We start from the raw sequence: 14547 nt of genomic DNA, 5'->3' as shown, positions 1-14547 counted from the left end.
ACAATCTGAGCTATGCACTGCAAGATTATTATAGTTTTATTAGTGTATTTGAACATTTACAGCTCTCTGGGTGTGAAATGATTCATTTTTAGGACACCGCGTCTCATCACTTACACCAGATAATATATTTAGTCCAAGTTTTTTTTTTGCTGTGTAGCTTTCAAAGTCTGGGTGAGCAACATGTAGGAGATGCATACTGGCCAAAAATATCCTCACTGACTATTATTTATAAGAATTTTGTGTTTATGATTTTTACTAGGATATCTGTCTTCATTCCCCTGAAACACAGATTGTGTTGTATTTTTTAAATAATTCATGCATAACGACTGTCTCTGGCTGGTTGAATGACAGTAGGCGGAATCTGGCTGCTTGATCCATATATCTTCCAGGGATTTAGGATGAGCTACATCCTCTGTATCTAAAAACTTCAGTTTACGCCTTAATAAACTAATGGAGAGTCACATTTTCCAGCTAGACTCCACACAAAAAAGATACATTCTCATTCTGGTTTGTAATAAGCATTGCACGGTGGACTAAAAATAATACATTTCAACCTAATATGAATTAGGATTGCTAGTGGCACTGTCCAGCTCAGATATATATTTTTAGATTGTAAGCCCTTACGGGAGGGGCCCTCCTTACCATCTTGTCTTGAATTGTATTCTAATGTCTTCCTTATATTGTAAAGTGCTGTGCAAACTGTTGGTGCTATATAAATCTTGTATAATAATAATTTATCTTGAATTTTCTGTGGAACACTGCATTCTGTAGTGACCACCTTTGAGTACCCTTAGGGCCCGCGTTCACACCAGATGCAGCGTGTTCCGGCCCAATTCTGGCCAGAACACACTGCCTCGCATTGCGTCCGGCTCACTTTTTTGTGGGACAGGAGGGGGCGTGGCGGGCCCTTGAATTGAATGGGGCCGTAGCCACACCCTCCGGCTGCAATGTGATCGGCCGCATGGGATCGCAAGGCACATTATGCCTGCGGTCCGGTCTGGTGCGATCAAAATAGTGCTTGCAGCATTTTGATCAGACCGGACCACAGGCATAATGTGCCTTGCGATCCTGTGCGGCTGATCGCATTGCGGCCGGAGGGTGTGGCTACGGTGCTGTTCACTTCAATGGCCCGCCACGCCCGCTCCTGTGGGTTGGCACTGGCACGCACAGTAAACCTGTAACTTGCCTATGCAAGATAAAGCAACAGGTCCACTTTTATCATCTTATACCCTTCTCTTCTCTGTTGCTCAGCTTGGCTGCTGGAAAGCTCTGGGGGTGCGCTCTCATGTGTAAGCACGTATGCCTGACAAGCCAGTTACCAAGCACCAGCCTTCTGTGCATGTGATACTAGCTACCATCTGCTTTCTTAAAGTGATATGAGTCAAAATATTTTAAACATCACTCTTGATGTTTAAAAGTTTGTTTCCTGCAGAATCAGCTGTCTTTTGAGCAATGGCCCGGATATCCTGTTTTAGGGGGGCTCCTTTCCCTTGCAGGGTCCTATGGGAGCCACCCTTGTGTGTGCTAGTGAGCTGTGTGTATCTCCACAAGCACACAGACACAGCAGGGACACTTCCCCCCCCTGTTCCCTGCCGGGAGCCGCAGTCCGCGCAAGAAGCCGTCCACATTCCCGGCCCGCAACCCACCGTCTGCGTCACTGCCGCTACGATGTTCTAAGGTTCTCTACCCTTCTCTCAATCTTCTCTCCCCTCAGCAATTGCCGGCCTCTGGGAATCTGCCGCTCCAGGCAAACGCCTTGTTTGCCTCGCGGCAGATACGCCCCTGTAGTAGATGATCAGTTCCTGGTGACTGTGCTGTCTCTTGTGATCTAATACTGCACAGAAAGTTCTGGGAAGCTAAGCTGAGAGAGTTGGAGCCAATTGCTTGAAAACATGATGACTGTAAGTGCGTGGGCACAAATGTAAAGATATACTATGCTGGGTTATGTATGTGTAATGCTCTGAACTACAAATCCCAGAGATGTCAAGCTTATCCCAAGGATGAGCCCAGCTGTAAAGCTTGGCAAAACTTTAATTTCTATTTGTTGTCTGTTCTTGCAGTAAACTTCAAGGAAACTGACCCAGTAGCATTAAAAGTACTTGGTGAAAATGCTGCGTGTACAAACTTAGTTACAGGAAAAGCAAACAAATACATGAACAAGACAGGCTGCTACAAGCATTCACATGCACCCACTACACTATCTTCTAGTACATGTATGATTTCTAGGAGGGGAGACACTGAAAATGTACTTGGCTTAGGCTGCAGGCTCCACAAATTCCGTGACTTGGCCTAGGAAGAATGGCTTCTCGTTGCAGTATCCTTTGTATATCCTGGTCTTGAAGCAAGTCCTCTCGTCTTGTGAAGCGCCCTCGCACTGTCCCCCTCCTGTGAAGCCTTGGTCTGGTGAAGTGCTGTGCTATCTTTCAGCTACTGGCTTTTTATTGAGAGAAACTGGCCACACACTTTGGAAGCGCCGCCCCCTTTCACCTTTCTCTAAAATGCAATACAATGCATTTCACGTACCCACCTCTAGGTGGCAGCGTTGTACCATAAATTGCCATCAGTAGTCAAGATATTGATTTGAATCTTGACCAGGCTAGGTGTGACTATTTACGATCACCATCCCATTGTGATACAAATCAATACAGGACAAGCTACACCATTGTGAAAAAAACAGTTTGGTCTGTTGAGGTGGCCCCTTCCATTGTATGAACCCAGATTTCTATCAACAAACAAACAAAACCTCCGTCTCTATTGCAAATCTATGTGTGTCTGAAAAAGTCCACTAAGATATATCGCATCACAGTATGTTTGATTGATCTGGATTCAATATTGAAGAAAAGTTTGAAAGTTGAATACTAATTCAGTGTACATGTTAACCCTAACTAAATTACATTTGGTTTTCTGAAGCACTGTGTATCATAAACTATTGAGATTTATTTAAATAAATATATTTATGACTATATTGATTTTTACTAATTGTTGCATATCAGCACTACATATTTCTTGAAGCCTCACTTCCTGTCTATATACATACATCTATCTGGTGCACATAATTCCTTTACAGAGGGTTTTCTAATGGTGACACAACACTGGGACATATTGTGCTTGTGCAAAAAGCATTAGCTACCGTGTTTTACACAGCATACCGAAAATAAGACCTAGTGTCTTTTTTCATGGGAAAAAAATAAGACAGTGTCTTTATTTCGGGGAAACACGGTAGCTGCTTGAAGTCTTTTTTGAGATGTGACAGGAGGACAATGCAGGACAACAGCTGGGGGACATAGAAAAAAATGTTGATATCCTATAACAAAAAAGTGTCTGCACATGGCAGGATCGCCAGGTATTGGTTTAATGAAAACGGCAGCTTTAAAAATATTTAGAACTACTTTTAAAATCACCTGAACGTGTTAAAGCTGATATGAGATTTTATTTCTGGGCAACACCTCCCCTGTACTAATTACAAATTTGATATAAATGGGCTACCAATCTTATCTATCAGGGCTGCTCCTGGAATACCAAACGTGTTCCAGGAGCAGAGCAGTTACAGACCGGATCAAAACTGCGTCCAATGTATTCCAGTGGTATTTTGGGCTCTAGTTCACAACGCATCGTTCAGTTCCAGAGCATGTAAAAAAACTGCAGCAGGCCCTATTTTACCTGCTCTGAAACGCATGCAAATGCAAACGCACTGAAAGCCAATTTTAAACGACATATATATCAAAAATGCAGCAAACAATGCAGTATAACACACTGCACTGTGTGTGCAGAAACTCATGCAGATCTGGTCTGCATTTGGTGTGAACAAGCCCTCAAGGGCACATGGCAACCACACTAATTTTGTCTTTCATTGTATGGCTTGTTATAGAAATATAGACTGTAGCTGTTATCTACCTACTAATCGCAACAGCATTGTGTTCTTTTTCACCATTCTTCATGCATAAGCCCCATTGTTTGTTTGTTTTTTAGGGTTCTTATGATCCAACCAAACTAAAAGTGATTCATCTGAGCGTGAATCCAGCTCAGAAAGCTCAGCAGCAACGAAAAGAGGAAGTGCAGCAACTGCAGGAAGAGTGCAGCAAGCTGAGAAAACTGGTTAAGATACTGGAAGGAGGGTCACCTGTTCCTGTTAAACTGGAGGCTGCAGGAAGCATTCAGTCGTCTTCACAGGAAGTTACAGGTAAGTGACATGTCTTCATCATTCGTTGTATGATTTCTACTTCCACATACTTATCAATGTCTTCATGCTTGGATAAAACAATAGGGGTATTTATTAAAACTGGAGCAGACAGAATCTGGAGCAGTTGACCATAGTAACCAATCAGCTTCTATTTTCAGTTTGCCCAGTTAAGCTTTGAAAATGAAAGATAGGAGCTGAATGGTTGCCATGCACATCTGCTTCAGAATGTTTCTGCACCAGTTGTTTTAAATTCCCATCAACGTGTTTAAAGGATTCTGACTAAATGTACTGCTTAAAGATGGTCTGAACTTTAGCAGCTGTGGCCAAATATAACAGGTGAAGGACTAGTTGCCAGCATTGCCTGTGGTCTCCCTGCAGCTGATCTTTTCCCCATTACAGACTTACCATACATTTTTCTGCACTGTGTGTCTGTGAGGTGGTGGCCATCTTGGTAGAAGTAGGTGGTGTGCTTCCTCATTTCAGAGCCCCCAGCAAGAACAGTGAGCAGCAGTGTATGGACATGATATAATTTCATTCTAAATCTCTTGAGACTAGCAGTCAGAGGCAGCAGTGCCTTAGGAATGAGAGTGCAGATATGCAGCAATGAGGATGTGGGCTATGGGGTGCCTAGGCACACTCACATACCAGGAAGCACATTGCTATTTTTCAAGAGGAAGTCGAGACAAAAGTTTTATTTCTAGATGTCCCCTAAAACATGGCACAGATTCACTTTGTGAGCTCAGGTCCATTTTAAATGCAATTATAATCATACACACAGGATGCTGTCTTCAGAACAGAGTTATCTGTACTGTTGTATTAAAAATTCTTCTAGTCATCCTGCAGAGATACAGTCATAACAGAGTAAACATTTGTACATCTTTAAGACTGCACTGCATCCACTCATTCTTGAAAGACCAAACATGTAATGCACAAATAAACAGATTAATAATTTATGTGAATGTCCTAGTGGCATTAGTTTTACTGGGAAATAATCCATCATCTTACTTTTGGCAGCTGCTTCAGCATCTGTATTAATGATGTGAGAATGTTAGAATGTTTGCAGTACCTTGCTCCACATTTACATCAAAAAATTAGTAGGACCTGCTGAGCATTTTATAAAATGTCAAAAATAAAACAAGGACATCCGCAAGATATATGGCACAACGTAACACTAAAGAAACAACAAGTTACCTTTATTAGTAACATTTTCTAAACAGAGAAATGGACATTAAAATTAAACATATCTTAAACAAAAGCATAATTAAACACCTAAAGCTCCACTCCTGCCGTGTTTTCCATTTTGTGTGCAAGGGCTGTAACTTATGTGAACTTATTATTGCTGTCTGGGTCATCTTAGAAGAAATCTTTCCCTATCCTGGCTTTTTGGATGTTGGAGAGTACAGTGAGTACTGCAGTAAGTGAGGGCTGCCCCTACTAGTACACATGCAGCTATAAAAAATATATTTTCTTGTAGAATGAAAAAGGTTTTGGACCTCTATCAGTATGTTTATTGCAGCCCTGTGTGTACATAAGTGAGATTTATTTTCACTTTCTGTTCAAGGGATGGTGTGTTAGGAATGTGAGCAGGAAGGGGAGGGAAATCCCCTCCATTAAGACAGAGATCATTTAAAATCTGACCATCCTAAACTTTCCCTGCTCTATAAAAAAAAGGGGGGGGTTTGACTGGATTTCGCCTATAAAGCAAACCACTCATTGAATAATTGAAAAAGGTTTCTACCATTTGCACACCTAAGTATTTTTTTTTTTTTTACAAGCTCCATCCCTTGTGTCATATAGTTAGTGTAATACACGCTACTTTTAGACTGTGCTATTGGATCATGCTGTCAGCTTCATATATATAGAGCTACTTTGGATTGTATAGAGCACCAAACAAGAAAAAGAAGAGAGATGTTTTCATATATACTCAACTCTAAGGAGGCTTTGGCTCTCTCTTGCTTCTTCTGCACTGTCTTCCCCCCATAATTCCCTGGCTGAAATAAGCCACTCATGTCAATAAAAATGTATCATCTTTGAGGCTTGGTGGTGCACCCAGGAATGTGTGGTAATACACTACCTTGTATTGCGGTGCACTCCGCTAGCTAAAATAGAGCATTGATATACTAGGGGTGTGGTGCTAAAAAGTATTTCTGAGCACAAATAAGTGATTTTTGGTCTATTGTGGTGCCTCATTCAACAAAATAGGCTGACTTAATGCATGCTTTAATGGCAGTGGACTACCTTGGTGTGAATGGATCCCTTTATGAAACAATTATGCAGATCAGGAAAGTCATAGTAAAGTTAGAAGTCTCTTATGTCCCTGCTTCTTCTGGGTCAGTAACTCAAAGTATTTAAGCAAGAACCAACTTGCCGTTTAAGAAAGGCAAACTGAGCAATGGCAGTCTTCTTGTTTCTCTCATGATAGATTTCCTTTATGAAAAGCCTGAAATTTGTGCTCACAGTTGCACCACCTCTGTAAATGTATTTTTCTCCCTGGAATCAGATCTGTGTTGACGTTCCTTCCTTCTCTTCCAAAAAGACAAAAAAAAAAAAATCACATTGCTAACAATAACCATAGGCAGCCCCACTGCAAGTGTTGAGAAACGTTTTAACTGCAGTTTTTCTCTAAAATAAATCATAAAAAATAAATACTAAGATAATGATAGTGAATCCAATAGTTAACGTTTAAGCTTCATAGCTCGTCAGGCCAAATTATTCTATAAGAAAGTAAAGAATAAAGAGAGTTTGATGCCAGCATTGTTTAAAATGACAAAAAATCACTTCCACTAATGTTGACATCACAGTCTTTTTATCCATTATTATGTGATGTCCTGATTTGGTTTGGTGATGATTGGAGTTTTTACTTGATCCTTTTTATGTAGGTGAATCTTCCTGGTGCATGTGTTTTAAATTGGAGTGATTCATCTGCCCTGAATGCTTGGTGAATGTAACATTTACTGCTTTATACATATGCCCTGTGGTATTGTTTATAATTTGTGCTTATTTAAATGTATTGTTAAATGATTACTATTGGTTTCGAGAGCTAATATTTGGAGTGGCTTGCACCCAGGTTTGACTCCAGGGGGGTGATTTACTAACCTAAACACACACACACACCAGGTGTGTGTGATTTTCACACAGCAAAACGTATTTATCAACCAAAAAGTCTCTAAAAGCATATTTCCACTAATGCCATATATGGAAAAATCATGCACATGATGCATATATAATGCTGCTTCACAGTTTAGACAAAAATGGTTAGCTCATGCATTTACATTCCTTGCATTCATCAACGCAAGCAACAGGAATTCCTTCAGGGCTTTGCACAACACACCTGCTGGGTGTGTACACATTACAAAGGTGTTTAGATTCCACCCATAGATCATGCTGGGAGGGAACACACTGCAGAGGTGTATACACGCTCGTGGTGTGTTTATAAGGTTAGTAAATCAACCCCCAGGTGTCAGCATGATTTGTCATGCTGACAAATCATAATTTGTCAACATAATATTTTAATTATTTTCATATTTAGGTGACCCAGACAAAAATTAGCCAAAAAGCTCTCCCTGCTAAAGGAGATGGTAAATACTTTCTTCTCCTGCTGCCCGCACCAATAAATGCTGATCCTTTGAAAGGGATATCTTGCTCTTAAGTATGCAGAGAAACCTGGTCCCCGCTACTTTTAAGTGAATCATCTCACCAACCTGCATGCCACTAGTGTGTCATGAGTTCCATGGGAGAAACCACTGAGCACATCAGGGAACCAGGAGATCGGCACTCCTTGAAGTGTTGGTTTCTCAGCAGCAGAGTGTGTTTGGTTGGGTGCACAGCAGGCGAGGTGAGTATCTACTCTCTTCTTCTGCAGTGAAAGCTTCCTTTTAGGTAATGCAAAATCTGAAAATGTTACTTTTTGCATGACATGGATATGTTGTTATGGAAACTGTATGTATCTGCTGAGCTTTCCTTGCAAGTAGAACAATAGTGCCTTGGGGCACATACATGCAGGTGGATAAGTGAGCAGTAGATGGCCTCCATTCACTTCTACTTTAAAGGATGCAGTGCAGGCTAGCACCACAGAATTGATTAATCAATGCAGGCTGCTTATGGTAACCCAAGAGAGAAATTGTAAACTTCCACACTGGAAAGGTGTCAAATATGCATCCTTTTTGACACATTTATTGGCCTGTGTTTATGTGTCTTAGATGATGGTTTTTCAGTGTACCGTAAGTGTTGCAGTTCATGGACTTAGATTTTACCTTGCTTCTGGCGTGAGAAACATGTTTATTAATGCCCTGTGACATTGTCATCTGCCTGTGAGAGGATCCTCCTATCTTGGGTCGCTAGGGAGAGAGATTTGCAGGGTGCCTTATTTCCCAAAAGCCCTCAGCTTTTACACACATGGTGTCTGGGTATGCACATGGCATTCTAACTGCAGAGAGCAGTTTGTGCTAAGAACTCTCATTATTATTCCGATGTATCTGCTTGGCAGAATGTATGGTCTTCTAGGTAGAGAGAGTGGACAGCTGTGTGGGTAGCGACAGGTGAACTTGAGAACTTCCTTGTCATTGCTCTGGTGTAACAACTGAAAACGTCTTTATGAGCTGGATTAGAGAAACATGAATGGCTGTGTGAACAGTGAGGGGAGGGAAGAGATCACCTGACATTGCTCTCTAGGTGCATGAAAACATCACTGTGGAGTGGGTTATGGGTGGCTGTGTGGGTGATACTGCACAATGAAATATAAAGTTAGACAAAAAAAAAGAAATGGGCAATGATTTAACTAAATCTAAAGACACCACAGCTATTAAATGTTGCCTACTGATAGAGAGAGACACTAGCAATTTAGGCCATGACAGGGGAGCAGGGAACTCCTCTGCCGTCGGTCTCATGTAGTAAAGGAATCACGGCCGCGCCAGCAAAACGGCAGGAAAATGTCACTTTCGGCATTTAGCCGAAAGTGCCATTTTTGGCCGGCGCCCCCCCTTCACTTTTCGCCCGGGGCCCGCGCCCCTGCTGCACCCCCGGTTGTTACGCCACTGCATGTAGCACCACTGTACAATGCACATTATCAGGGGCTAGTCAGTGGCATTAGTGGACAGGATTACATGCAAATAGATACCAATTAAGTGCCACCCACAGCAGGGTGGATAACATATTGATGTTACCTCTGTAGTCTCTTGAACTACAGAGGGAAGTTAAAACACAGGAAAAGTGGCTGTGCGATGCTTACTGTTACACATCTGGAATTAAGCAATTCATATAAAGCCCTATACATTTTTTGAATGGTAGCTGCCGACATACTCATGATTTCTTAGGGACATGACAAATACGATAACGTAAAGTAAATAGTTTACTATGCTATTTTTGTTTTTTTAACAAAGCTGAAGTTTCCCTTTTAATGTGTCAACTGTCAGTCAGTACCTCAGTCCAGAAAGCAGATGCTGACCCTGAATGATGTCTAAACAAAAATGGTTCCATTCTTCTGATGAGAAAAGCAGATGAAGCTGGTTCTATCTCTGATGAGTAATATCTATGGAAGGAAGAGCTTGTTTGTACCTAAAAATTATCAACAAACAGCTACAGATCATGTAAACCTGTAAATAATAAATCCAGAAGCCCCTTAAATATTCTTTTTAATTCTCTGTTCTAAAGCTACCCACGCCTCCCTGATTGTCTTTCTGTGACGTCAGTCAGAGATTACAGCCTATACTTGCTGTGTTGGCAACAACATATAAGAGAAAAAAAGAAATGCAGCATTTTCGCCATAGTCCATTGGCTGGTGCACTGACAGCATGTCTCCATTTATCATAGTCACATGGAGTCTAGAGTCACACACAAATAAAGGTTAGTATAAAGCAAATAACTGCTTCTCTTTCCAGCTAGTGCACCGTAATCAGGATAAATGCATTGTTGTAACACCACTACATTAATTAAAACATGAACCACTTTCAAGAGATTTGTGTTCATCTATAGCAGGATATCACAGGAAATTGTTGTTTACTCCACAACCCAGAAAATAGTTGTCACAATGTCTTACAGGGTAACTGTATTTTTCAAACACATTAGCTCTTTTAATATATGCAGGAATTCTGAGCAATTTTGCGAAGACTGCTGAGACTTTTATAGGTCCAGGGAGACTTTTATTATAGATCTAGGCCAGTGTAAGCATTTTTCTGTTTCCACTTTCCCTTTCTGCATTTGCACTGTAACTGTATAAACGGGACTGGAGCAAATAAGGTGTCTGGTGCAGTTTTTGCTTCAAAGTCTTCAGTATCTTTTTTAAAATTGTGACCATTGGTCATTTTAAAACATACAGAAACTGCCATTGTTGACTTGATATGATATGCTGACGTGACATGATAGTTGGCTGGTTGTCTATGTAGTGGGAAAATTGATTAAATAAATTAGAGGGAAATCAGAACTTCTGATCTAGATACTCTTACTAGTAAGTGACTCTAAAGGTACTGAAGGCAATGATTCAGCATGGCAGCCAGAAACATGGCAGTTTCAGAAGTCGAGGGTGACAGTCACAGCCTAGTGTACATACCCTCCTTGAACAGGTTTTCTTTTCAGTTGTCAAGTTGACACATGGTAGTGAACCCAGGTGAGTGGGGGAATCGGTTAACTCTTGTTAATGCCTTGGATTTTGTCCTCTGTGACATGCATTTTAAATATCTCTGGGTAGTAAAAGTGTAATTCCAAGCAAACAGATAAAAACACCATTGAAATATGCAAACTGTCTTATTTACTAAAAAATTATGCAATTCTGTCAAGCTCCTGTGATTCAAGCTAAAGTCTATGAACCCATCACACCGCTTGATCCAAAAGCAACTGGTGGGTGCTGCGGTGGCCGACGGATGGGAAGTATAGATGGGACACTGGCACTCCAAATGAGGATGAATAGCACATCTTTTATTGACCAAAGTGCAACATATCACATAAGTGCAACGTTTCAGGGTCATGTGATACAGTGTAAGCATGAACACACACAAATGTGTCTGTGTGTTCATACTTGCACTGTATCACATGTCTTGCACTTGCATGATAAGTTGTGCACTTTTGTCAATAAAAGATGCGTTATTCATCCTCATTTGCAGTGTCGATGTCCTATCTATACTTTCCTTCTGTGATTCATACACCTCGTCCTAATAGCCAGGAGAGTGACACCACTTTCTCTGTTATAGTAAGGGAATACAGTGGTATCACATCCCTGTTCCGGCCTGCTAATTGGATAATGAAGGAGCAGACATACAGTGATAAGTCATCAACTTCACTTATTATGTTCGTTCCTCTTGACAGCATGCTCACTGTCAGAACCTGATTGGCTCCTAGTGCTGCTGCTTCCTTTCCCTGTGTGAATGCTGCGGTGTACGCACGCACAGTATATTTGCCTATACTGCTTTAATATTGCAGGTCAGTTCAGCAAAATAATTGACTTTGTAAATCGTGTCCATCTGTCCTATTACTTCAAGCTTGAAGCATTTAACTTTTTAAACTCCTCTACAAAATGGAACAAAGTAGATAAAGTGGGATATTTCCCTGCCCTACTTTGCAGTGCAATCCTTTTTAGTGAGCTAGAGTAACCTTTTAATAGGCTACCAGTATTTGCTTCTGCCTTTCACTGTGGTTTATGTTGTAAAAGCCAAGTAACTGTTCTCTTTTGTTTACTTGAAGAACTCATCTGAAGTGCTTCTCTAATGGACTTCGGGAGGGTTTCTTTCTGCTTGAGGCGCAATATTTAATAGTCTGTTACATCTTCGCTTTGTAGCGAGCGCCGTCTCTCCACTTTTACACTGTCTGCAGGAGAGTTATTAGATGATTTTGCCTAGTTTTAAACTTTACACCAGTATGCTAATAACATTTACTCTCCATCCCTTTTAAGGACAACTACCACAAAATATATTTTTTCTTACTTGTGTGGATGGAACAGATCAGGCATGAATCACCTTTCAGCTTTGTTTTCTATATCCTTTAAACTTGCAGCCATTATAAGAGATCCAGCACCATGCTTCTAAGGTCCTGTCTTGGCTTATAGCCAAGAGTAATGACCTGCTATGTGAGCGGTGAAGTTGGGTAGGCGACACTGCCCAACTCCTAAACCTGTATATAAACAAGTTGAATGCTTGGAAACGTCTCAAGCACATCTCAAATGTAGGATAAAAGCATATTGCATTTGCCCATTTATGTAAGCCCTAATGCAGAAATGCACAGCTGAGCAGCTTGGGGTACATGTGTGTTTCAATTTTAGTACACAAGTGCGCACATCAGGTTAAAAAAAACCCTCACTTTCTCTGCAGTTTTCACTTCACTTCCGACTGACTGTTTACATACCTGGTGCTGGATTTCCTGATAGGGGAATGACTCAGATGGATGCAAATTTAAATAAGAAAAAGACCCCCCCATCCTTTCATGAGTTATTTCCATCCACATTAGTTCCACGTTGTAGTGCATTTGTACGATATCCGAAAACTGTAAAAAATCAATGATCTTCTTAAGGCAATTTAAAAGTGAAGTATTATGTGCACATACGTTAACACAGAAGGACTCTCCTGTGCTCTACAAGTCCCAGCTTTTAATGCACCTAAGGAAACTCACTCCTGTCGATTCCACCTCTGTTTGGTTCTTCCCACGTTAGCCAATTGATGGACTTGCTGAGGAGGTTCAGCAGAATCCACGCACTTACCATACTACCTTAGCAGTGCTGAACAGAAAAGCAATTAGCTCATCTCTGGCATTACACATTCAGGTGAAGCAGACCTTACCAAGTAAGTAAGTTAGATTTTGTAAATATTTACATTTTAACTAATTAAACATCTGTTTGTTTCAACCACCTATTTGCCAATTGGTTGGCTGAGTTTCCTCAAGGTGCATTGAATGCTAAGTTTTGTGGATCACAGGAGAGTACTTCTGTGTTCTTGTTCCTCCACAGAAGCCGGAATGGTCAGTGATGTCAGCTGCTACCATTTAGGCGGATCATGGCAAAATCTTGGTTTATGTGGAAACAAAAGTTATAGCAATTATATTGCTGATTTTATAAGTGTACCCCTCTTACTACAATATTGATTTTTTTTTAAACAAAGGTGCTGGTTCATTTTCTTTTTGGTCACAAGCCTTTAAAAGCCATTGTTTCCATGCACTGATGATGGGCAACAAGCCTTAAACAGCTATGTGCAGTTGGAAATAAATTACACTATAGTATTTGACTGTGTTATGCTATATAGGCCAAGGGACACACAGAAATAATTTGCATTGCTCCACCAACTATTTATAAACAAGGAAAAACTCTTTTTATTTTTGAGATTTATAATATAATGAAGAACTTTGATATCTTCATAATAATGATGTAGCAGCTGACAAGTGGTGCAACAGCATTGTAGAAGGGAATGCAGGCTTTTAATGCTCAGAAGAGTGTTGGATTCTAAAGATTCTGCTGGTGGCTTTACTCTGTGAGTAAATAGTTGAGCAGTGGGTGATGGGACAAGAATATAAATATGCTTCTTTTTCAGAGTGTGTTTTTTTAACGCATAATTCCAACAAAAAATAATAGGCTAAAAATGAATAGCCCATTAAAAGATGAAATAGCAAAACCAGCTTTTGCTGCAATATTCTCCATTTCAGAAATTTCACCCGCAGTACTTATTTGCTCCCCCTAGATGTTCTCAGTCTAATGGATAATTCTATCCACTTTCTCTGGGTCCAAATCATCCTGGGGCATCCCACCCTGTGACTGGACAATGAAAGAAGAAGCGGCACAGTGATGATCTCTCTGTCACTCTGCTTTCTCCTTCTTTCGGCATGTTTCTTGTCAGCATGTGAACTGATTGGCTCCTTATGCAGCTTCTTCCTCTCGCACTTCAGCTTTTCTGTACAGGGACTATAAGAGGCTGATGCTTCATATTCAGTTACTCAACACTGCTGACATCTGAGAAATTACATTTAATGATGTATTCATGATTACAGAGCTTCAATAATTGGTGTCTTTTATATCTGCCTAGAGTTAAGCTTTAAAGCTCATTTACTGTTACATTAGGAATATGTAAATACTTGAATATGCATAGCCATATATTAACTTTCAGCTTTACATTTTTTTAAACTGTGACAGAGTCATTTATTGATGTTAACCAAACCATTTGTTGAGGTGTATCCTGAAATAAATGTAATTTAACATGCTTTGATTATGTTTATCCTATATCTGCCAAACCATGCAAACTACAAGAGTACATGTAATGATCAGAATGACAATATCCATGTAGAACTCATTTCACTTGTCCAGCAAGAATATATTACTGCGCTCTAATCAGGCCCAGTCAGGATGCGGATATTGTGTTAGCCTTCACACTCTGACAACAGCGTGCACCTTTTAATGGACA

The 14547-nt window shown here is 40.5% G+C and overlaps 1 protein-coding gene across 1 annotated transcript in view; it reads left to right on the top strand.

The window, feature by feature from the left end:
* MAD1L1 (MAD1 mitotic arrest deficient like 1) overlaps window positions 1–14547 on the top strand; it is a 685198-nt gene that overhangs the window by 426427 nt on the left and 244224 nt on the right. The window contains exon 16 of the mRNA XM_018560488.1: window positions 3970–4180. Coding sequence (XP_018415990.1) covers window positions 3970–4180 — 211 coding nt within the window. The remainder of the gene's footprint in view (window positions 1–3969; window positions 4181–14547) is intronic.

This window comes from Nanorana parkeri, unplaced genomic scaffold, assembly GCF_000935625.1.
Source record: "Nanorana parkeri isolate BGI_ZX_2015 unplaced genomic scaffold, ASM93562v1 scaffold458, whole genome shotgun sequence".
Classification (NCBI taxonomy): domain Eukaryota; kingdom Metazoa; phylum Chordata; class Amphibia; order Anura; family Dicroglossidae; genus Nanorana; species Nanorana parkeri.
This window is presented reverse-complemented; position numbering and strand designations above follow the sequence as displayed.